Source organism: Giraffa tippelskirchi, chromosome 2 (assembly GCF_054371585.1).
Source record: "Giraffa tippelskirchi isolate mGirTip1 chromosome 2, T2T-mGirTip1v1.2.pri, whole genome shotgun sequence".
Taxonomy (NCBI): Eukaryota; Metazoa; Chordata; class Mammalia; order Artiodactyla; family Giraffidae; genus Giraffa; species Giraffa tippelskirchi.
Genome location: NC_137276.1, coordinates 226,125,408 through 226,149,279, shown reverse-complemented (window position 1 = coordinate 226,149,279; position 23,872 = coordinate 226,125,408). Strand labels below are relative to the sequence as shown.

The 23,872-nt window shown below is 40.5% G+C and overlaps 1 protein-coding gene and 1 pseudogene across 32 annotated transcripts in view; one reads left to right on the top strand and one right to left on the bottom strand.

Annotated features, from left to right (window-relative positions):
- Window positions 1-23,872, top strand: part of SYNJ1 (synaptojanin 1) — a 94,729-nt gene that overhangs the window by 15,141 nt on the left and 55,716 nt on the right. For 25 of the 32 annotated variants that reach the window (XM_081558505.1, XM_081558462.1, XM_081558484.1 and 22 more), the window contains exons 3-6: window positions 11,907-11,993; window positions 13,971-14,238; window positions 18,322-18,547; window positions 19,286-19,369. In XM_081558505.1, the coding sequence (XP_081414631.1) occupies window positions 11,907-11,993; window positions 13,971-14,238; window positions 18,322-18,547; window positions 19,286-19,369 (665 nt within the window). The remainder of the gene's footprint in view (window positions 1-11,906; window positions 11,994-13,970; window positions 14,239-18,321; window positions 18,548-19,285; window positions 19,370-23,872) is intronic. The other 7 variants (XM_081558675.1, XM_081558658.1, XM_081558649.1 and 4 more) reach the window with 1 other exon arrangement.
- LOC145532847 (large ribosomal subunit protein eL34 pseudogene) lies at window positions 2,245-2,617 on the bottom strand (annotated as a pseudogene).

The following is a 23,872-nucleotide window of genomic DNA, read 5'->3' as shown; positions in this document are numbered from 1 at the left end:
GCAGGTCAGGAAGCAAGAGTTAGAACTGGACATGGAACAACAGACTGGTTCCAAATAGGAAAAGGAGTATGTCAAGGCTGTCTATTGTCACCCTGCTTATTTAACTTATATGCAGAGTACATCATGAGAAACACTGGGCTGGAAGAAACACAAGCTGGAATCAAGATTGCCAGGAGAAATATCAATAACCTCAGATATGTGGTTGACACCACCCTTATGACAGAAAGTGAAGAAGAACTAAAGAGCCTCTTGATGAAAGTGAAAGAGGAGAGTGAAAAAGTTGGCTTAAAGCTCAACGTTCAGAAAACTAAAATCATTGCATCTGGTCCCATCACTTCATGGGAAATAGATGGGGAAACAGTGGAAACCGTGTCAGACTTTGTTTTTTTGGGCTCCAAAATCACTGCAGATGGTGATTGCGGCCATGAAATTAAAAGACGCTTACTCCTTGGAAGGAAGGTTATGGCCAACCTAGATAGCATATTTAAAAGCAGAGACATTACTTTGCCAACAAAAGTCCGTCTAGTCAAGGCTATGGTTTTTCCAGTAGTCATGTATGGATGTGAGAGTTGGACGGTGAAGAAAGCTGAGCGCCGAAGAATTGATGCTTTTGAACTGTGGTGTTGGAGAAGACTTTTGAGAGTCCCTTGGACTGCAAGGAGATCCAATCAATCCATCCTAAAAGAGATCAATCCTGGGTGTTCATTGGAAGGACTGATGTTGAAGCTGAAACTCTAATACTTTGGCCACTTCATGTGAAGAGTTGACTCATTGGAAAAGACCCTAATGCTGGGTAGGATTGGGGGCAGGAGGAGAAGGGGACGACAGAGGATGAGATGGTTGGATGGCATCACCGACTCGATGGACATGGGTTTGGGTAGACTCCGGGAGTTGGTGATGGACAGAGAGGCCTGGTGTGCTGCAATTCATGGGGTCGCAAAGAGTTGGACACGACTGAGCGACTGAACTGAACTGACTCTGCATATAAGTTAAATAAGCAGGGTGACAATATATAGCCTTGACGTACTCCTTTTCCTATTTGCAACCAGTCTGTTGTTCCATGCTTCTTTCATTCAGTGTTAAATATGGGAGATCTTGCTTGTGGTAGCATATAGCTGTAGTTTATTCATTTTCATTGCTATGTAGTATTACATTGTATGAATGTTCTGTTGATATTGGCTTTATTTTCAATTTTTTCTATTATAGATGACTCTAGTATGAACATCCTTTTACATGTCTTTTGGTGCACATACTTTCATATTTCTGTTGGATAGTCTTAGGGATGAAATTTCTGGTCTTAAGGTGTGTGGATATTCCTGGAACACTCTTACCTCTACTCTTCGTGTGTCTAACTTCCTGTGTATTCTTCAGATACCAACGAAAAGGTCACTTCCACAGGCAGGCAGGCAGGCCTGCCTCCAGCAAACAGTTTTAAATTAGGTCCTCTTGTTGCAGTCTGTTGGAACTCCATCATTGTACTTAATATAATTTTGCACTTGTGTGATTATATAATGCCTGTCTTCCCAACGGAAGGTATTAGGGCACTGACTCTTTTTGTTCCTGGAATAGGCATTCAGTACACACTTATTGTACCAATGAGTGAAAGGTTATTTTGAAATGTTACTAAGATTGGGATGTATAATTTATATAGAACACTAATTTGGACAGTTGGGTTATCTTTCAGCTGGAAGTTTAGTTATTTAATAGTACAAAGAAAACTATTTTCTTTTCAAGTAATTTTTTTCTTTATGTACGATAAAATGGAAGGAGGCTTTCCTGCCAGCTGCTTACATGATCTTAGATGGATCACTTAACCTCTAGTCTTTTTCTTCTGGAAATGAGTAGCTTGGCCTGCTGACCTCGAGGATCCTCTGACTTGAGGCTCTCTGCCTGCATGCAAATAAGCCGACCACAAACTGCAGTGCATGCAACCTCAGGCAAATTGTGATTCTAGGCAGGGTATGCCAATCTGTCATCTTGTTTTCATATTCTTACCAGCTTTCTTCAGCTTAGTCTTCTGAATCAGTTAAGGAAAGATGTCTGTTCCCACCTGGAAGGCTTGAGCCACAGCAGAATGTTGACCTTGGATGGCAGTATCTTCATTGAGTAGTGTAATTATTTAGCTTGAAGTATCGTAATCCATCAGAAGTTAGAGGAATCTACATTTAAATTTAATCTTCAAAAATACTCTGTAAGTTTTTAAAGAAATGACATTTTTTTTATTACTCAAAAATGCTTCATTTTTTATTTAGCCTTCTGACTCTGTGCTTGTGCTTTCAACACTTTCACAGCGATCTTCTGCTCAATAGGGAAAGCGCGCTTGATCCTGTCATGGACACATTTAGCACACATGGAACCACCATAGGCTTGGCTGACATGTTTCTTCATTTTAGACAATCTCATGAGAACTTTAGGTCTCACAGCATGAACGCCTCTAAGTCGGCCTGGGCACACACCACATGCAGATTTTGGTGCTTTCCCAACCTTCTTGGTATAAAGGTAAACAATTCTATTACCAGGGGTTAGGGACAGCCTGGTTTTGTTAGAGGCTGTATTGTAGGACAGCCGACGATGGTATGTCAGAGGCTGCACCATCCTGAATGCCTCTTGATGCTGTCCCCGGAAGAGGAAAAAGGAAGTCCTTGCAGGTTCAAGAAATGACATTTTAAATTATCTGATGATCTTAGATAATAAGGTCTAATTTTGCTTCTTTGCGTTCAGATGGTGGAGTTAGCAAGGCGGATGTGACAACCATGTCACAATTATCCTGTTTATTAAACCTCTATTTAGACCCATAACTCATGAAAGTCAAGAAATAGGTATATGATTGTTTTCATATGAATTTCTGTACCTGATCTTTTATTAAAATTTATTTATTTTCAATTGAAAGATAATTGCTTTACAGTATTGTGTTGGTTTCTACCAAACATCAGCCTGAATCAGCCATAGGTTTACCCATGTCCCCTCCCACTTGAACATCCCTCCCACCTCCCTCCCCATGCTACCCTTCTAAGTTGTTACTGAGCCCCAGTTTCATTTCCCTGAGTCATATAGCAAATTCCCATTGGCTGTCTATTTTGCATATGGTAATATATGTTCCATGTTACTCTCTCCATACATTCCAACCTCTCCTTCCTCCCCCACAGCCGTGTCCTTAAGTCTGTTCTCAATGTCTTGTGTCTCCATTGCTGCTCAGCAAATAGATTCATCAGTACTGTCTTTCTAGATTCCATATATATGTGTTAGTATACAATATTTGTTTTTCTGTGTACCTGATATTATGTTTCATTATTTGCCATAAATTCTCATTTGAAAAGAGAGGTATAACACCAGCAATGCTGAGTAATGCCAATCACGTCATATGACATAGTACCATAAAAGTAAGCCAGTCGAACAGAAAAGATGTTGAATATTGCGATAGAGACCAATTGGTAGGTTAAATTTTGATAGAGAACAATTGATGTATTCATACACTGAGTGAGTGTTTTCTGTAGTCTATAAAGAGATCATCTATGTAGCTTCTATTTTCATTACTTTCCTGTAGCTTAAATAGGAAGTGTAGATTAGGCCTGCCTTCAGTCATGAATTTGTTTAATTCAGAAACTGTGAAACACGCACAGAGCTAAAATAATGACTAAAGTTGTAGGATTTCACTAGCTCGTGGCTTTGGTAATTTTAAATACTTCTTATCTACTTCTCTGATGGTAGGTGAAGGCAAGCTTATGATCTTCCAACTATAACTTTGACAGGGGGCTTCCCTGGTGGCTCAGTGGTAAAGAATTCGCCTGCCAACGCAGGGGACACAAGTTCCATCCCCGGTCCGGGAAGATCCCACATGCCGTGGGACAACTAAGCCCATGTGCCACAACTACTAGGCCACAACCACTGAGTCACCTGGGGAGCCCCATCAGCATAAAAAGGACTATTTTATCTATTAGAACTAAGCAAAAAATTTGTGACAGAATATTAGCAATATTTACCCTTACTGGGATCTCTGCTCTGTAATTGCTGAGTCATCTTCTTTCCCAATTTATTATGTGTTTATTATCTGATGAATATATGATAGCCTTAGGAAGAGCAGGTCATGGGGTCATTCTCAAGGCTGTAGAATGTATTGCTCCCTTTTAAGTTTATAAAAGTCCTAGTGCCCACTGAACTTTTGACTAATTAGAGGAAAATACCTCTCGGATCACTTCGAATCGCAGTAGCTTCTCCTCTCCCACTGACAGGCCAAAGTTATCTTCTGTTCTCTGAATTTACCCAGAATACCAAAGAATAAATTTTATCTGGAGAAGGAGCAGACACACATCAAAGAAGAGAGAATAGTATCCTTGATTCCCATGTATCTGCCAGCTAACCTCAGTGATTATCACGGACACTTGTGTTTATCTACATTGCTTATGCACTATCTCTCCCCTCCCCCAGCCCTGTTTATTTTGAAGTAAACCCGAACATCATTTAATTTCATCCTTAAATATGTTTTGGAGAGTACATGTTTATAGCACATATTTTATTTTGCTTTAAATTCTTTTCTGTGATCTGATTCCTGTTCATATATTCAGTAGGAATAGAATCCTAGGGCCTTCAGATAATCAGTTCTAATGAAATGAGATTATATTTAAAAATGTAACTAAAATTATAAATTTACACTTAAGGTAGCTCTGTGTTCTTTAGAAATGTACATTTGTATTTAGAGTGAAGACTAAGATTTAAAGCATGAATGAAAGATAGTGTTGAACACAACATGAGAAGAAAAGTTTTTCCGTTTTTAAAAAAATATATTTATTTATTTATTTATGGCCACATGGCTTGTGGAATCTTAGTTCCCCAACCTGGGATTGAACCCGTGCTCCGCTGCATTGGAAGCACAGAGTCTTAATCACTTGATCACCAGGGAAGTCCCAAGTTTTTCCTTTTAAAATAAGGAAAATAAGAATGGAATTACATACTGTTGACGTCTGAGGTGTCATAGCAGTAACTTCAGAAGCCGAGCTCTGACTTACCTTCCGTACTTAACATGTGAGCTGAAGGGTGGGGCCTTCTTACTTCAGCTGAACTGCTCAAGATCTTGATCAGCTCAGAAGGACTCGGAAAACAATGGGTTTCTTGGCCATTCATAAACTACTGGTGGTTAGAAACCAGTCACTTGTAAAAAGGAAGGCTTGACTTTCCTAGCATTTCATTTGTTTAATAGCAACAACATGAAGAGGAAAGGGAAGAAGAAAACACCTCTTTTACAAAAAGCAGTCTGTTTCCCTCATGGATAACTTTGTTATCAGCAAGACAGCACTAACTGGAGAATGAGCGGCCTGAACTTCCGTGTCACCACGCTTCCTGGACTTTCAGTTCTACTCCTCCTTTCACTTTGTTCCCTCTGAGCTCTCCACTTCTACTGCCATTTTATGTGCTCCACAGCGTAAATCCTAGTTTGTAGTCATTTAACGATGCCCATCTTCCCCACCTCTACCTTCACTCCTCACCACAGACATCACATTTGAAAATTTCCACACTTTACTATTTCCACACTTTTCAATAATGAAGGTTTTCAAATGCTATCAGTGGTAAGATGTAATTTTTATCTTCTTTGCATATTATTTTAAAACTAACAAACCGTTCCCTTTTATGCCCAAACCTCTTTTTTTTTTTTTTGCGAGTTAAGTTTTGTTTTGTTCAAAATGAGGACTGCAACCCAGGAAACAGCACCTCAGATAGTTCAGAGGAAATGTTCCTCTCAATTTTTTTTTTTTTTTTTCTGTTAGATGACTATCTAGTCAGCAGCTGCAGTGTTCAGAGGCTCTGGGTTAGGTGGGTATCGTGTTGAGATATAAATAAGTAAGACCTAGTTTCTATTGCTATTAGTAGACGAGATTTCCTTCCAGCCAGAGTATGCGGGGAAAACTTCAGGAAGAAAGCAGCATTTTTGGTTAGGTATTGAAAGGTGACGGGCTTCCCTGGTGGCTCAGTGGTAAAGACTCTGCCTGCCAGTGTGGGAGATGGGTTTTGAGCCCCGATCTGGGAAGATCCCACAGGCTGAGGAGCAGCTAAGCCTTGCACCACGCCTGTGCTTTGGAGCCTGCCAGTTGCAGCTACTGAGCCAGTGCGCCTAGAGCCCATGCTCCACAGCAAGAGAAGTCACCTCGATAGAAGCCTGTGCACCGCAACTGGAGAGTGGCCCCCACTTGCCCCGACTAGAGGAAAGCCTTCGCAGCAACGAAGACCCAGCACAGCCAAGTAGATAAATGACTAACAAGTATTCAGGATGGAAGGAATGCTGTGAACAAGGGAAGAGAGGGGAGGGGGGAAAGAACACAGAGCCTGTAGGAGGCCAGCGCATTACTGGTTTTGGCTGAAGCTGGGATGCGAGGGGAGAGTGTTAAGGGGACAAGAAAGATGGGGATGGACTAACTAAAGTCGTGACAAATGCTGCATTTTATCTAAAGGTTATACATGTTATTTTAAAGTGTTATGGCTTTTCTATTTTAAGTGATCTCTTTATAGTAGAGATTCTCAAATTGTTTTCTAGAAACTAAATTATCAGAGAAACAAAACAATAATTTAATCAGGTCCCTCCTAATTATATATTTCTCAGTATTTCATGGAGTTTCATAAAATAAGGAAATCTTTTTTTCCCTCAGTTAAAAAAATACACATATGGGAAGGAAATAAAATTGTATTATAAGTAATTATCTTAATGCCATTTAGAGATACAGACTTCTTAATTTAGGAATATGCACGTGTATTTCTAACATCTATTTTTGCTGACGACGTTAAAATAAAAAAACATTAAATAATGTTACATGTATGGAAAAGTTGAAGTTCAGCACAAAAGAACTTTCTTTTTCCTGAACTATTGGAGACTACTAAGTTGCTAACATGAGGTAAACAGGGTTTATCTGTTTCCCCTAAATGCTTTATTATAATATTTCCTAGAAAGGCATTCTCCTGCATAACTACCAGATAACCGTCAAAAAATGAACATTGGTACCTGCTGTCTAATCCTCAGACTCTATTTTAGTTCATCAGTTGTCTGAACAATATCTTTCATAGCAAAAAGATCCAGTTGAATTGTGTATATTATATTTAGCTATCATGTCTCTTTAGTATCCTTAGATGTGGAGAAGTTTCCCAGTCTTTGACATTTATGACCGTAAAGTGTTGGCTTTTGAAGACGAAGGCCAGGTGTTTGGTGGAAATGTCCCTCACTCAGAATTTGTCTGATGGTTCTTCCTATTCAGAGTCATGTGGTGTTGGCAGGAATATTACAGAGCAGTGTGCTTTTCATTGTATCCTGTCAGCTGACACGGTGTTGGCTTGTCCCATTTACTGTTGGCGTTCACTTTGATAACTTGTGTTGATGTGGTATCTGCCAGGCGTCGCTGGCCAGCCCTGTTTTCCTTTATAATTAATAAGTGTTTGAAGGTGAGGTACTTTGAGACTGTGTATGATCCCATTGCTCTTCAAACTTTAAGTTTATGGGTTTATTCAGGGATTTATAATCTGTTACTCTTAAAACTTATCTTGATGCTCAAATTGTCCCAAATTTCACCAATGAAAGAAGCCCCTTTAGGCTGGCTTCTGTATTTTTGTGATGTGCCTTCATTGTTCTTAGAACACTCCTTTACTTTCTGGCACAAAAATTTGTTCTAGCCTCATCTTGTCCCTGCCATTCTCCTGAAATCAGCCATTCCTCTACAGAGTCCTAGTTCCTTTTAGTGGAGAATGTATTAGAAAGCAAGATCTGGGTGCTGGCTGTGTTGTCTGTTATTGAGTATTGCTGATCACAGGTCTTGTCAATTGATAGCGTGAAGGAAAATGTGTAAGTGTGTATGTATATGCAAGGGTCTCCCCCCTGGCTCAGCAGTGAATAATCCGCCTGCAAGGCAGGAGACACAAGAAGTGAGGATTCGATCCCTGGAAGATCCCCTGGAGGAGGACATGTCAACCCACTCCAGTATTCTTACCAGAAAATGCCATGGACAAAGGAGCCTGGTGGGCTATAGTTCATGGGTCACCAAGAGTTGGACACGACTGAGCACAAGTGGGTCTATGTATATGAAAGTATAATTATGCTCACCCATTTCTATCTTTGTCTGTCTGTCTCTCTAGAAAACTAAGTTCACACTGGTAACTCCAGTTCCGATCAGCACCACAGTGACCTTTCTGGTTTTCTCTCTGTGTTTGTACTGCCCTTCTCCGACAGTGAGAAACCTGCTCTGTGGTTCTTGATCGTCCCCCTGTGTATAACCAACCACTCTTCTGTTGCCACTACAGCCTCCTTCACCCCGTGGGTGCCTTCCTCACCCCACTGGGGCTCCAGCACCCTGCCTGGAGCCTCCGTCCAATGCACTGTGCCCTCTCCACACTCTCAAGCTCCAGCATCCCGTGGCAGGCCAGTCCCACCACCCTCTTCACTCCACTCAGACTTCATCACCTCCTGCCCGCTGCCCCTCCCCTCAAATGGAGTCTTTCTTTCCCCACCTGTGGCTTCAACTCCATGAACAGGCCACCTTCTTACTCTCCCTGGACTCACAGCCTGCGAAGGACCTCCTTCCATTCTACCCCAAACCTTTGAAGCATAATGAAAAAATAGGTAATCATCTACTGTTCTTTAGAGTAAAGATATTTAGGAATGAAACACTAGGTTTTCTTTTATAAAATTGGAAGGGTCTAGAGGTAAATGTTCATATGGTTCTGAAATCACCTTCACCAGTTCACTGAACATAAATTACTGAACTCCTGGGTGCCAGGCACTGAGCTAGCCCACCAGGGACAGGGCAGTGGACTAGAGAGCCCCTTCCCTCATGAAGCCGCCTTCTCTGACTCTGTTGGAGTTTAACCAGGGTAGTAAATTAGTAACCTCCCTAAGCCTGTTCCCTCATGTCGAATATTTGTCACTCTAAAAAATAATTTAAAATTTCATTTAATATTTTGAGAAGAAACCAAAAAATTCCTGGCAGGGAAAAATGACATCTCATCTATTCTTTGAATTGTTTTTCTTTCCTTTAGCATTATTTTAGTTAAGAATATACACTTTAGTTTAAATTGTGTATGTTTTTGTGTGTGTCCTGTTCCCTGAGTCTCAGAATATAATACAAAAGCACAAATAACTAAACAGCATGATATTTGTTCACATGTTTGAATCAGGTGACAGTCTAATAGATGGATCTTCATTGGGCCTGAAAAACATGGTAGATTCATATATTTGGAGCACAGTTATTGAAAAGGTAATTATTGTGCATCATTAGAAGAGAGAAGATTTTGCTGCATGGTAATTTAAGTTATAAAATGACTTTGTCTTTTCTAAGGGAAGGTATGTGTGCTTAGTTGCTCAGGCATGTCTGACGCTTTGCAACCCCATGAACTGTAGCCTACCAGGCTCCTCTGACCATGGGACTTTCCAGGCAAAAATACTGAAGTAGATTGCCATTTCCTTCTCCAGAGGGAAAGTGACGACTTAACAGTCAAAATATGTTTTCTTTTTAACCCTTATTGCTGGTATTTGAACCTAAATGGTTGCTGCTAAAACTGATAGATATATCTGGTAATTTCTACTAGTATTGCTCTGCTAGTGGTAGTGTGTGAAATGCATATATTGTATAAACTCTGGAATAGTATTTACCCTGGAAACCATGCCTTCTATTATCAGAGAAAAAACAAGCCTCTCTAAGGTATGCTTTTGTACCTGTCGTACTTATAACAAGACAAGATGTGGGGGAAGGGGTTCCTGTATTACTTTAAAATTAAAATTTGTGTTGTGATGTTTTCTAGCTGTTTTCCTTGTCATTGAATGTTAGGAGTAACTATTCTATAAATATACAGTGTAATAAATAATAATGATAGGAACTCTAGGAATGAGGAATGAAATTCACATCCCCATAACTTTAATGGCTTGGTGAAATTGTCCTCACTTCCTAACTTCATACAGGTGGTTTGATAAAGATAAAGGCCCACCCCAGTAAAGAACATACTAAAGAACTGTGACATCATCAGATAACTGAGTGATTGACTCAGTCTTTTTTTAATATTTATTTATTTATTTGGCTGCATGGGGTCTTAGTTGCAGCATTCCAGAGCTTTAGTTGCGGCACGTGAACTTTTGGTTGCCGCATGTGGGATCTAGTTCTCTGACCAGGAATTGTACCCCGGCCCCCTGCATTGGGAGCTTAGGAATCTTAGCCACTGGACCACCGTTCAGTCTTAGCCTCTGCTGCCAACTAGCAGAGCACAGCTCATTCAACAGCAGAAGTGGGATAACCAGGAAGAAGTCTAAGAGTAGATCGTCTGAAAAGAGGTGAGGCAGGCAGGGAAGATGAGCTGTCTGGAGAACCCTGGAGACGAGCTTCGAGACAAAGAAAAGAGCTTTAATGCCGAATACCATGGGATGTTAGGCAAAGCAGTAGACTGAGACTATGGCCGTTTTGTTGGCAATAGAGATCAGCAGAGAAGACTGTAATAATCTGTTTACAAGCGTTTGTAAGGTGGAACACATGCGTATTGTCAAAACATATTCAATACTGTGATTCTGTATCAGAATGAAATTTATTAGAATATTTATTAGACTTTGTAATATACTGTATTTCATGTGCAAATCTTAGAGAAATGGGAAAAGTGCAAGAGATAAGAGGTAAATAAGGAGTGAGCCAGTCATCTGAGAGGTGAACTGGGGGCTGTAGGGTAGGCTGTGGATTAGGGAGGGCAGTGAAGAAGGAAAAGAACTGGAAGGGAAAGGATGGAACAAGAAAGAGGCTCCTGTCTTTCCAGATTTGTAGGCCTTAGAAGGTCATATTTGTAATCGTACATTGAGGTACTAGCTGTGGTTTATGTTTCTTTGGTTCTGTGTCCAGTTTTCAATAACTGCTAAGAACTAGGAAGGTTTTCCTTGAAAGCTTCGGGATTTGTTTTTGTTTTTTCTCAATAGAATGACCACCACAGCCTGTCGTAGGGAAATTATTCTGTAGGTTGTATTCATTAGCGGATGACATTAACTTCATAACAGAAGAAATAAATCCAGATGAAGGCCAGGCTGACGATTTCCCTGTCCCTGTGCCTGACTCTGTGGTCAAGCATTACCATTAACTTCCATAATTTAAGCGTTAGTAGTCTTCCACATGTCAAGCTCTGTTCTGAGTGTCAGGGATTAAAGAATGGATAGGACAGAGGTCCACCTTCAGGGAACAGGTTGGCTAATGAGAAAGACAAGTGATGAATATATTTTAAATGTTTTGGCAGCGTGAAGAAGGAGCTCTGTGAAAGACTTGTGCTTAGAGAAAAAAGGAAAGGTTTTCAGAAAGTGACTTTGTGTTTTCCTACGGTGAATTCGGTTTTGGCAAGAGACAAAAGTTGAGTCGAGTCTTGCAGGCAGAAAGCCAGATCACTGTGAAAAGACACAGAGATGTAGAAACCATGTTTGGGCAATAGTGAGAGTTTAATGTGATTGGGGTATAAGGTGCACGGGGTGGGAAGGAAAGGAGAGTAATGAAAACTGAAGCAGAAAGGGTGTGTTCAGGCTAAATTCTGAAAGATTCCTTGTTAAGGAGTTTGGGTATTGTCCTGTAGGGATATCGTAACACAGTGTGTTCCTGGTATTAAGAATAGGTAAACAGATCAGGGGGACAGAGAAGAAAATTCAAAAGCGACCTCCAAAAGATAGGAATATTATTAAAGGTAGTTCTTCAAGATCATTAGGCGAGGATGGATTCATGAATAGATGGTGCTGGAATAACCTGTTACTTCTTTGGGAAAAACTATTAAAGTTACTGGTTCGAAAAAAGATTTTATGCAGTACATTTATGTTAAGAATATCAGATTTAGATTTAGACATTTTTGGTCGAAACTCTGGCTTTATAGCCAAAGCGAATCTGATGTTTCAGGTCCTTTTTCTTATACTAAAACTTTTTTTTTTGTAGCATCAGCAGAAAAAGAGGCAATCAAGAGTACATACTCCAAAGTTCTAGATGCCTATGGACTTTTAGGTGTTTTACGATTAAATCTTGGTAAGTATTCAGTATAATCCAATCTATCTTTTCATTTCTGTTTTTGTAATTTTGAGGATTTGATAGAGACTATTTCATAGACTCTGTATTTGATCTGTAAGTATAGAAGCATCTTAACCTTGAGATGATTGTTACCTGAAAAGCCATGCTACTTGCTCATGCTCTCACGATTTTAAATTCCAGAGACAGCATCCTGTCTGAACACTTTAAGAGATCAGTATCATTGTCAGAAGAGAAAAATAAGGGCATTGCCCCCCCCCTTTTTTTTTTGCTTCAGTGCACTTAAGGAAAGATGTTTTAGAACCACACACAGTTTCCCCTGCTTTGTAGTGGAAAAGACATCTGTTTTATACTCAAAACATCTCAGCTTGAGCCTATCTGCCATTCAGTGTCACCACGGGCTGCAAAGTAACCTTTGTGATCACCAGTTTGATTCTACAACAGTGTGACTCAGAGTGTGGCCCACGGACAGGTTACACTCCATGAACTGTTTTTGTTAGTGGTCTGGATGAGAAAAGAAGCTGGTGCCGTCATGCAAATCAACACATGGCTTCCTTCATTGATAAAGTCTTACTGTGGAGAAAAAAAAGAAGTCAGCTAAACCAAATAGTGAACTTAGTGATACAGTTTTCTATTCTGGAGCAAGCACCTGTTCTCACCGAAATGGTAACTGAACTGCTTCATGGATCATACTTTGAGGAGCGCTGGTCTTATCAAATGGAGATACGCCACTTGTTATGACTCTATCACATGCAAAGCACTGTGTGTGCATGCGTGCTCAGTCACTCAGTCATGTCTGACTCTCGTGACCACGTGGACTGTAGCCCACCAGGCTCTTCTGTCCATAGGATTTCAGACAAGAATACTGGAGTGGCTTGCCATTTCCTCCTCCAGGGGATCTTCCCGACTCAGGGATCAAACCCAATTCTCTTGCGTCTCCTGCATTGCCAGGCAGATTCTTTACCACTCTGCCACCTGGGAGCGCTTAACTAGTATTGTCCTGGATCATCCTCACAGTCCAGTGAGATTTGTTTTAATCTCATTTCTTTTTTCATTTATTTTTTGGCCACCCCTCACGGCAGGTGGGATCTTAGTTCCCTGACCAAGGATCGAACTTGGACCCCTGCATTGGAAGCAGAGGCTTAACCACTGGACCGCCAGGGAAGTCCCTTATTCTTATTTTCTAAAGGGAGGATATCTCATGTTGCATATGTTAACACATGAAGTTGGTTGATATAATAAGTAGTGGAGAAGCCCAGATGCAGGGCACTTCTGCTGATGTCAAAGCCCCCACATGCTCAAAGTATACCACTGCTGAATTCAACCTTTATACTCACTGTGCAGGATTTTTGTTAAAATTAGATGAAAAAAATCACTATGAAAGTTTTTGTCAGCCAAATCACTTTATAAATTGTTACCAAAGACTTTTTCTTCACATAGCAGCAACAGCAGCAGCAGTTCACATTTAAATGCCATTTTTTCAACTTTACTGTTTATGAAGAACTTTCAATTCATTGTCTTGTCTGAACTTCTTACAATCATAAAGGGAAGGTAGGGAAGATAACACCTATGTTTTTGTTTTTGTTTTTTATAAATTTATTTATTTTAGTTGGGGGCTAATTACTTTACAATATTGTAATAGTTTTTGCCATACATTGACATGAATCAGCCAAACACCTATGTTTTTAAATTTGATAAATTTTACATACTTTTAGATTAAGTAGAGGAATGATTTCATAAATATAAAATTATTCTGTTAATGTTTAAATGCTTCATCATACTAAATGTATTTAAACATGGATTTTTTTTCCCCAACTTCTGCCAAAGTCTAGTTGTGAACTTAAATATGTCTGTGATAAATTTAACCACACTGTCAAATTTTAAAAGACAGAGACACGAGAAGAAAGTTGGAAGAAATTTTGAATAGCTTGTGGAATATTGGGACTTCCCATCCCATTAAGTCTTTGGTTTTTGCAGGTGATATTATGTTACATTATCTGGTCATAGTCACTGGATGTATGTCTGTTGGAAAAATTCAAGAATCTGAAGTTTTCCGAGTTACTTCCACTGAATTTATATCACTGCGAGTTGATTCTTCGGACGAGGATCGCATTTCGGAAGTGCGAAAAGTTTTAAATTCAGGAAACTTTTATTTTGCATGGTCTGCATCTGGAGTCAGTTTGGATCTGAGTCTTAATGCCCACCGTAGCGTGCAAGAACACACAACTGACAATAGATTTTTCTGGTGAGTTTGTATTACATGTTTCCCCTTGTGATCACGTGCAGTGCAGCCTCTGGGTGAGTTGGAACATGGAAGGCATAATAGTTATCTCTAGAGCTGGCAGCGGTGGGCACAGCCAGTTGAGCACACCACTCTTTCCTGTTGCAGGATCCTCAGTGGAGCATAGCAGATATCTGCCATCATTTTATTCAAGTAGTCCTGTGATGTGAAAGCCATTTATTCTTCCTGATCTAGACGGACCTTCCATTTCAGACATATATTTAAAATATTTATTTTTAAATCAGGAAGGAATTAATCATAATAGAATCGTGTTACTCATATGTATGGTTCTTAGTTTGAGATCTCATCTCTGGCAACATTTGCCTTTCTAAGCCTGCATTCCCTTATTGTTTTTAATTGGGAGGTTGTAAGTAGATGATTTTGATTCAAAAGCAGCCGACTATAAGGAAGTAGTATGCTGGGATCAAGTTTAGTACTGTAATAAAATGAGACTTAAGTAGGTAACTGTGACATATTTCAGGATTATGCATGAAGGTGCTGTATTGTAAGTATGCATTAATGGGGCAGCAGGACCCACGTGACTGTAATTGGTATCGCTTTATTGATGAAAGGTTGTTGCTGAACCACAAAAAGACGCCGGGATTCTTGGCCTCCAGAGGAGAAGAATTCAATCCGGGGCCAGAGACGAGGCTTGATTGCTCAGAGCTTTTGTGTAATAAAGTTTTGTTAAAGTATAAAGGAGATAGAGAAAGCTTCTGACATAGGCATCAGAAGGGGACAGAAAGAGTGCCCCCCTACCAGTCTTCAGCTGGATGTTATATAGTCACTAGCAGTTTGTTAATGAAAGAAAGGAATGTCTTAAAACACAGAATGGCACCAGGACCCTCATCCATAAGATGTATTTTGGGATAATCTTGGCACCAGACCAGTCATCCTGGGCCATAAAACGATTGACTTGAATCTTGTAGAAAGGCAGATTACCATACAAATAGTTTCGTTTACATAGATTAGGGGAACAGTGTCTGAGTATAACATACTGGTTTGTCAAGTAGGTTCTGAGCCATTAGGCTGAACGGACTTGGAGACAGAGTTTGGGGTAAATGCATAGTACATTAACATAGCTTAAGACAAGTATTTCCATAAGAAAAATGCATTGATTAACTCAAGGTTTGAGAATAGTTAACTTCTGGTGGAACCAGGTGTCATTATGGCAACACAGTATTTTAAGGGAAACCTCCTTTTAAATTTGTATAGAGAAGAGGAAAAAAACTATATATCACCAGTTTGTTTCCTCCTGCCTCTTAAGAGAGAGATAAAAATGTCTGACACCTGCAGCCCATTTCCTCCATTGGGAGACCCCTGGCCTTCCTGCCTGTTACCCTCTCATTGGAACAGACCAGATTTCCAGTATAGTAGTTCCCTTGTCCACAGTCAGCATCGCTGTTGACTTTTTTCCTTAACACAATGGACAAATTGTATTTCCATTGTTTACTTACGTTATAAGGCCAAAGTCCAGGACTGTGCTCACAGCTTCCCTCAGTAATTCAGACTCGGGGTGTTTCCCACTGTATACTTTCTCTCTCTCCCACTTTCACTATCTGCCTGAATGGTCCTGGAGAAGGCCTGAGGGTCAGAGGGCTCAAAGTCAGCAACGCTAGGACTGGAAACTAACTTCAGAGCAATAGCTTGGTAGCTTGTAGCTCCCATAGAAATGTTTTGGCCCAGACTGGCATGGGGAGCCAAGAGAGCAGAGGGAAAAGGGGCTTTGGAGCGCTGTAGCTGGAGACTTGGAGCCTAGCGGAGGGCAAGAGGATGGCGGGTGGGGAAGGGAGGTCAGTAGGAGAGACAAGTCGACAGTCCTGTCTGCTCATGTCAACCCTACACTTCTCCCATCCAAGTACTAACCAGGCCCGACCCTGCTTAGCTTCCGAGATCAGACGAGATCGGGCGCGTTCAGGGTGGTATGGCTGTAGACAACCCTACACTTCTCTGGTGGAAGAGACACTGATGTTTCTGAAGAAGGTGATGGTGTAGCAGTTGGTCTTAGGGCAGCTGTCCTTACCTTTCTTCCCTTTGCTCTTTCTTACCCCACATTTCTTAGATTGAGAGAGAAAAGTTTCCCTGCCATAATGAGAAGTCTAGGCAGGTGCAGATGCGTTGGCTAAATGGCCAGCAGTTAAGAATATCATGAAGTTTAATCAGTGGGAATAATTCTTTTATCTTTTCATTCAGTTATGGGTAGAGGTGGGGACCAATTTAGATAACAGATTGAGGAGGTTTATGAGCAGGAAACAGGCTGAACAAAGAGGCTGAAATGCCAAAGGTGAGTTTTGCTCACTTTATAGTCTCTAAAGTTTTGCTAAGGATTAGATTCTGGAGCTTCACTTTGCATAGAAAAAGGAAAGCTTTTAGAATTCATTATGCACACCCTTGCAGCTTTGTAGAAATATTTCCCAAGATACAGCCAAGTAAGTTCTGTAGCCAGAGAGTGGCAAACACCAATCCCAAAAGCCTTGGTAAGTTTTACTCTCTTGGGGATTTGAGGCTGCTGCCAGTTGAGGGTCGAGTGTAAACTTAAATAGAATTAAAACAGCAAGGCATTGACTGCACAGAGAAATGAAAACTGACAGCAGAGGGAGAAACTCTATCTGAACAAATGCACAGCTCCCACTGCTATTTAAATGGGGGACAGTCAGTCTGTCCTGCCTCTGCTAGGATCTGAGCTTCCCCTGTGGTGTCTGGAAGAACTGGGTCACAGCCAGTTTGAGCTTTGCCAGATCAGATCAAGGTAGATAATAAGTAAAGTGTGGAAGCTGAAGTCATATTTTTAAATTAGTAATATTCATCAGATTTAACGTTATCCCAGGAGTAAGCCTACTACTCATTGGTTTTCCAGTATGCTTTCTTGGATGGATAAAAGGCTGGGGTTATCTCTGGTTGTCAGGATTGCTGGTGGCCACCACCTGTTTGCTGTCCTCTGCAGTGTAGCCCGAAGTGATAGGGACTGCTCCAACGGCATTGATGTAGATTCTTAACAACCTTAAGCCTTCAAGAAAATGCTGTCACATTGTTTTTATACCTCTAAGACAAGATAGTGCAAAGCACTTAAGATTTCCTCTTAAATTTGTAGTTTGAAAACTCAGAGAACCCAGCTTCAGTATTCTAGAAACTTCCCTTTTGTAAGGTGCCTTATTATCTGCAAGTCCCAGAGAGGAAGTTTTTCTGCACAACAGTGTATTTTACTTGGTGGTGGATTAGTGAGGAGTTTTGGAGGCCTGTGGTTCCAGCAGAGCCCCTGAGGCAGGCAGCAGGATGTGAAGATGGCCAGTGTGGCAGGTCCCCAGCCACCATCCCAACTTTAGCCATGACAACTCCACTTTTAATCTGTTTTCTGATCATCAGGTTTCTGTGTGTTCATTTAAACAGAGCTCTCTGCCCTGAAAAAGATTGGAAAGCAGGCCCTCTCTGTTACCTAGAGTATAGAAGTATTTGGAGCAAGGGAAAACGCTAGACAGGCATTAATACGGTAACTGCTAGCTCATGTAACTATTTGAATTTAATTAAAATGGAGCCTTATAAAAGTCAAGCCTTAAGAAAATCTTTCTATATATATATGTGTGTGTGTGTTTGTGTATATAAATATATATATATACACACACATCTAGGAATTCCCTGAAGTTGTGTGTGGAAACGCTTTTTGGAACAAGCAGTAAATGCATTATGAAGAATAACAAATGGGGCCCAAATTCTAAAAACGTAGAATGTGTGCTGCTTTCGCGTGGACCATCTATCCCGTGTCCGAGGATCTCCCTGTATAGCCCTATCCTCGGTCCCTGGCATAGTACATGTATGCAAGTTGGTTATTTGGGCGCCTTGGAATGTTCCAGGGGCGCTGTTTCAGAACAGACACTGTGCTGTACAGCGTGCTGCCCGTGTGTGCTCAATCGCTTGGTCACGTCCAGCTCTTTGCGACCCAGTGGACTGCAGCCCGTCACGCTCCTGTGTCTGTGGAATTTTCCAGGCAGGATATTGGAGTGGGTTGAGGAGTGCTCATCACGCTAATGCGGTTCTTTCTTTTTCTGTTAGGAATCAGTCTTTGCACTTGCATCTCAAGCACTACGGTGTGAATTGTGATGACTGGTTATTACGCCTCATGTGTGGGGGAGTAGAAATCAGAACAATTTATGCTGCTCATAAACAAGCAAAGGCTTGCCTCATTTCCAGACTAAGCTGTGAACGAGCTGGGACCAGGTTTAACGTCCGGGGAACAAATGATGATGGTCACGTTGCCAATTTTGTAGAAACAGAACAGGTATGTAGTGTTTATCTTGCTTAATTCATGTGTTAGAGGGAAGTCACAAAGAACAATTGCAAAGCAGATTTTTATTTGATTCAGAGCTCATTTTGACATCTGTAATGCCATTTTATGGTTGCCCTTGGCTGGCTACTTGTGAGCCTTAAGAAAGGATCCTCAAAAACAAGCTTATTTAGGTATGGCTCTTCAAGTAAGTAACAGTTTTTTACTAATCAGCATGACATCATCAGTGCCCTATGTTTTACTGTTGAATTGAAAATCTTCAGTTACAGAGCTAGACAACTTAAGAAAAGTGGATTTTGATTAAATTAAGTCAAACTCAACTCTTAAAGGTAGGTTGAGTACCATCTGAAACGAGAAGTTATATTATTTTTGGCTAGGTAACTATGTAATTGTAAATTCAGGCCTTGCCCTCAATCCAGTTTAAGTCTTCAGATTAGTTTTTAAAAATTAGAAAAAGCTAAAGAAAAACAACTAAATGAATTCAAAAGGAATTCTTTTTCTTAAAGTTGTAATGCTTATGATTATATTTTCACTATTTTCTTGGTTAATGTATGCAGAAGAACTATCACTAGTTGAAAAAAATTCAGTTTATTTATGGCCTATTTTGACGATTTTGTTAGGATAATTTGTTTATGAGATGTTGGTCAAGAGATATAACTGTTAGTAGATTTGTCTTCTGATGTAGAGGTAACAACTTTGTGGAAGTGTTTTACCCAGTATTTTTCTCTGTAGGTTGTGTACTTAGATGACTCTGTGTCTTCCTTCATACAAATCCGGGGATCTGTCCCATTGTTCTGGGAGCAGCCAGGATTGCAGGTATGTGTTTTGACGTTTAGTTTTCTTTTTTTTTTTTCTCTTCAGAGCTTTTCATATTTTTTTAAACTTTAAGATTAGCTTATTAGTTCCTGGGATAATTTTGTTACTCAGTCTAACAATGTTACAAATATCCATAGGAATTCAGTTCCCATATTTCATATTAAAATTTTGATGTTTTCATGACATGTTGATTTTCAGTGTTTCTACTATCTCTGTATATAACAATTTAGTGTCTATAGTTAGAAACATGTAGTAGTTAGAACAAAGCTTCTGAAACTAAGCCTCTCAATTTGAATCCTTAATACTGCTAGCTGTGTGATCTCAGGCAAGTGATTTAACCCCTTTGTGTCAGTTTTCTTATCTGTAACATGGTAATATTAGTAGTTCCTACTTCTTAGTTTCTTACAACCCTTACCTAGTTTTGACTAGCCAGAACTAGGTAAGGGTTAGCTGAAATGGCACCCCACTCCAGTATTCTTGTGGGGAGAATCCCAGTCCATGGGGTCATAGAGTTGGACACAACTGAGTGTCTGAGCACGTTTGTTGTTATTAAGAATATATCTAGGAATTCCCTGGCAGTCAGTGGTTAGGACTCCATGCTTTCACTACTGAGAGCCCAGGTTAGATGCCTGGTAGGGAACTAAGATTCTGCAAGCCATGCAGTGTGGCCAAAAAAAGAGGAATATATCTGCTAATGAAATTTTACTTTGCAATTTGTAATGACTTGGGACTTGTCATTTTGAACACTGTTCTCTGTTTTGCTTTCTGATCTTTTTTCCCCCAAACTTTCCTTTTGTTAATTAAATGTCTATTCTTTAAAATGTAAGATGTTTTTTTCATGTTAGTTCATAATATTGGATTGCCCATAGTAGTGTGAGTTTGCATTTTATTTTTATTCAAACATGTTTAGTCCCTAAAGTATAAGTTACATTCATTTTGGGCTTCTGATACATACTGCCTAGTAAATTCTGTGCCTCAGTCTATAATATTGAGAAAATGTACAGGAAAAAGAAAATTTGCCTTCGTTTACTTTCATTTAGTTCACAGCTGGATCTCTCTTACATTCTAGAATGGTTATTGTGGAGAAAAATTGCACACCACTTGAACCTTTTTAATAAAGGAGTTTATTCAAGACAGGCTGAGAATTAACAAGGATTAACACTGGTGCTGCTTTGCTAAAATTCTTGAGTTCTTCTCACCACCAGTTTGAGTCATGTGGGTTTCATCTTTGGCATTTTGGCATAACTTAAATAGATACATTTCTTCCTGAGTCTCCCTTAGGAAAGTATACCAACCCTACCCCACTTCTGTTTTTGTGACCCGAGAAGGGTATTTGGAATATTTGCTCTAAGAAATTTCTAAAACCCTGCTTTGATGGGAGGTAAATGCTTTTGGTTTAGAGACAGGCTAGTGTAAGAGATTCTTCTAGTCTATTTATAGGCCCTCTGTTTTACTGCTTTCTGTGTTATTTTCTTAAGAAGTTCAGAATTACAGTGTTTGATTATTCAGTAATGTTGGATCCTGAGTAGTTACATGGAGAGGTCCTCCTTGGGTGGGACTTCCTTTCGACTTCCTTCTTTGTTCTGTGGCCTGTCCACACAGATAATCTGGCTGGATAATGTCATTTGATTATGGGCTGACAACTGTAGATTTGAAAATTGTGCCTTTCTTGGTAGAGATAGTAATTTTTGAGACCTCAAGACCGTCCAACAATTCTGCCAAATCATCACTGAGCTGGCCTTTCGTCTCAGGTTGGGTCAGTGGTTCCCAGTTACGTAGCTTAGTAGTTTTTAAAGCCAGCCTTTCTTTGACCAGAGATGGATTAGTTTCATGAGTATCTTTTATCATTTTCCCTACCACTCTAAAAGAGCAGTTAATAGAGGAATGAAAATAATAGATACTGACTTTTTAAAATAAAAATACCAAGGCCCTAAGTTCATTTTTGACTTAGAGCGGTTGCTGGGTGTCCTGAGTGTTCTTAGGGCTGGAATTTATTTTCAGGGCTCCTTCAAGTTAGTCGCTTAGTGAGCTGTTTCACTTCAGTGGTCACGGACAGAGAGTCCTTCCTTGGCAGTTGTCCCTTGTTCTACCTCTTTTCCTCCATGATACATTCTTCTCAGGTTCTTGAGATATTTTAAAGGAATCTTTGAGAGTGATTTTAAAATGCAGATTCATGGCCTCAACTTCGCATCAACTGAAGTAGAATTTGTTGGAGTGGGGCCAAGGAATCTGCATTTTAACCAAGTACCCCACCACTCAGATTAGAGAGCCTGGTGGTAGTGGATCCTGCTCAGCTGCTTTTGCAGTGTATCCAGACCACCTGTTCCAGCGGCCAGTGCTGAGCCAGCCAAGGCGGCCCTGTGATGCTTAGTCTCAGTGCTCTCTGAGGTCTTGGACTTTTCATGCCCACTTTTGTCATCTTGGTTAAGGTCTTCATAGTTTTTTCTTGCCTGAAAGATTCTTACAGATTTCTAACTGGTCTTCTCCAAGCTTTCTGGCAGTTCTTAATGAAAAGTGAAGTGCAAGTGTTAGTTGCTCAGACGTCGTCCGACTCTTTGCGACCCTATGGACTGTAGCCCACCAGGCTCTGCTGTCCATGGGATTCTCCAGGCAAGAATACTGGAGTGGGTTGCCATGCCCTCCTCCAGAGGATCTTCCCGACCCAGGGATGGAACCCAGGTCTCCTGCATTCCAGGCAGATTCTTGACCATCTGAGCCACCAGGGAAGCCCCTTTCCACTTTTCACTGTTTTGCTCATCAGACCTATGTACCCATTTCTTCATGTTATGGCTTCCTCTGCCTGTCAGACTTCATGCCTGGCTATTTTCTAATAGGAATCCTCTGCTCCCAGAATGAAGGTTTGATGTTTCTCAGTAGCCGACTCAGATTTCATGGAATGGATTCTAGTCACTCCTCCACACTGATCTCTTCATGAAAGCCTTGAGTTCATCTCATGTGTATCATTCTGTACACATTTGGGTAGATAATCTTGTATCCTATGAGAAATTCAGTTTCTATAGTGATGCCTCAGAGAGAGCTTGCAGTCTGGGGAGACAGTCCTTTTATGGAAAAGGCAAATATCAGTATCAATTAGCTTGAGGCATCAAAAGATTTGTCATAAGGTGCTACACAGATAAGAGTAACATTTTAATTACTGGCAACTCATTCATTTTATTTATGATTTCCTTTCTTTGAAGTTGTTTAGCATTTATAATGCGTAGTGTTCATTTGATACTATATTATTGATATTAATTTCTTATATTAGTCTTAAAAGAAGGTAAGCATCATGAGATTTATGCCTAGCATGGTATGGCACACTGAACTTTTGGTTGAATTCAAGTTACAGAAATACATGAACACAAAGCAGTAATATTGCTAGAAGATAATGTTCTGTACCACTCTAGTATTCTTGCCTGGAGAATTCTGTGGGCAGAGGAACCTGGTGGGCTGCAGTTCTTGGGGTCACAAAGAGTTGGATACAACTGAGTGACTAACACTTTCACTTTGACCACCCATGAAATGGTTTCTAAAAATATCTTTGATGCAACTTTTTAAAAAATTGGGTAAATGAAAAATTTAATTACATTTACATAACTCTTACAGGAGTTTTTCTTTAACATTAAGTAGCAAAACCTACTCTCGTCTAACCAATCTATTGCTGTAAGAGTTATGAATTGTAGCTAGTAGTGTATATGTGTTGGGGAGCAGGTAGTAGGGAACAACTGTCAGTTCAGTTTAGTCACTCAGCCGTGTCCGACTCTTTGTGACCCCATGAACTGCAGCAGGCCAGGCCTCCCTGTCCATCGCCAACTCCCGGAGTCTACCCAAACCCATGTCGATCGAGTCAGTGATGCCATCCAACCATCTCATCCTCTGTCGTCCCCTTCTCCTCCCGCCCAGCATTAGGGTCTTTTCCAATGAGTCAACTCTTCACATGAGGTGGCCAAAGTGTTGGAGTTTCAGCTTCAACATCAGTCCTTCCAGTGAACACCCAGGATTGATTTCCTTTAGGATGGATTGATTGGATCTCCTTGCAGTCCAAGGGACTCCCAAGAGTCTTCTCCAGCACCACAGTTCAAAAGGATCAGTTCTGTGGCGCTCAGCTTTCTTCACCGTCCAACTCTCACATCCATACATGACTACTGGAAAAACCATAGCCTTGACTAGGCGGACTTTTGTTGGCAAAGTAATGTCTCTGCTTTTAAATATGCTATCTAGGTTGGCCATAACCTTCCTTCCAAGGAGTAAGCGTCTTTTAATTTCATGGCTACAATCACCATCTGCAGTGATTTTGGAGCCCCCAAAAATAAAGTCTGACAGTGTTTCCATTGTTTCCCCATCTATTTCCCATGAAGTGATGGGACCAGATACCATGATCTTAGTTTTCTGAACGTTGAGCTTTAAGCCAACTTTTTCACTCTCCTCTTTCACTTTCATCAAGAGGCTCTTTAGTTCTTCTTCACTTTCTGCCATAAGGGTGGTGTCATCTGCATATCTGAGGTT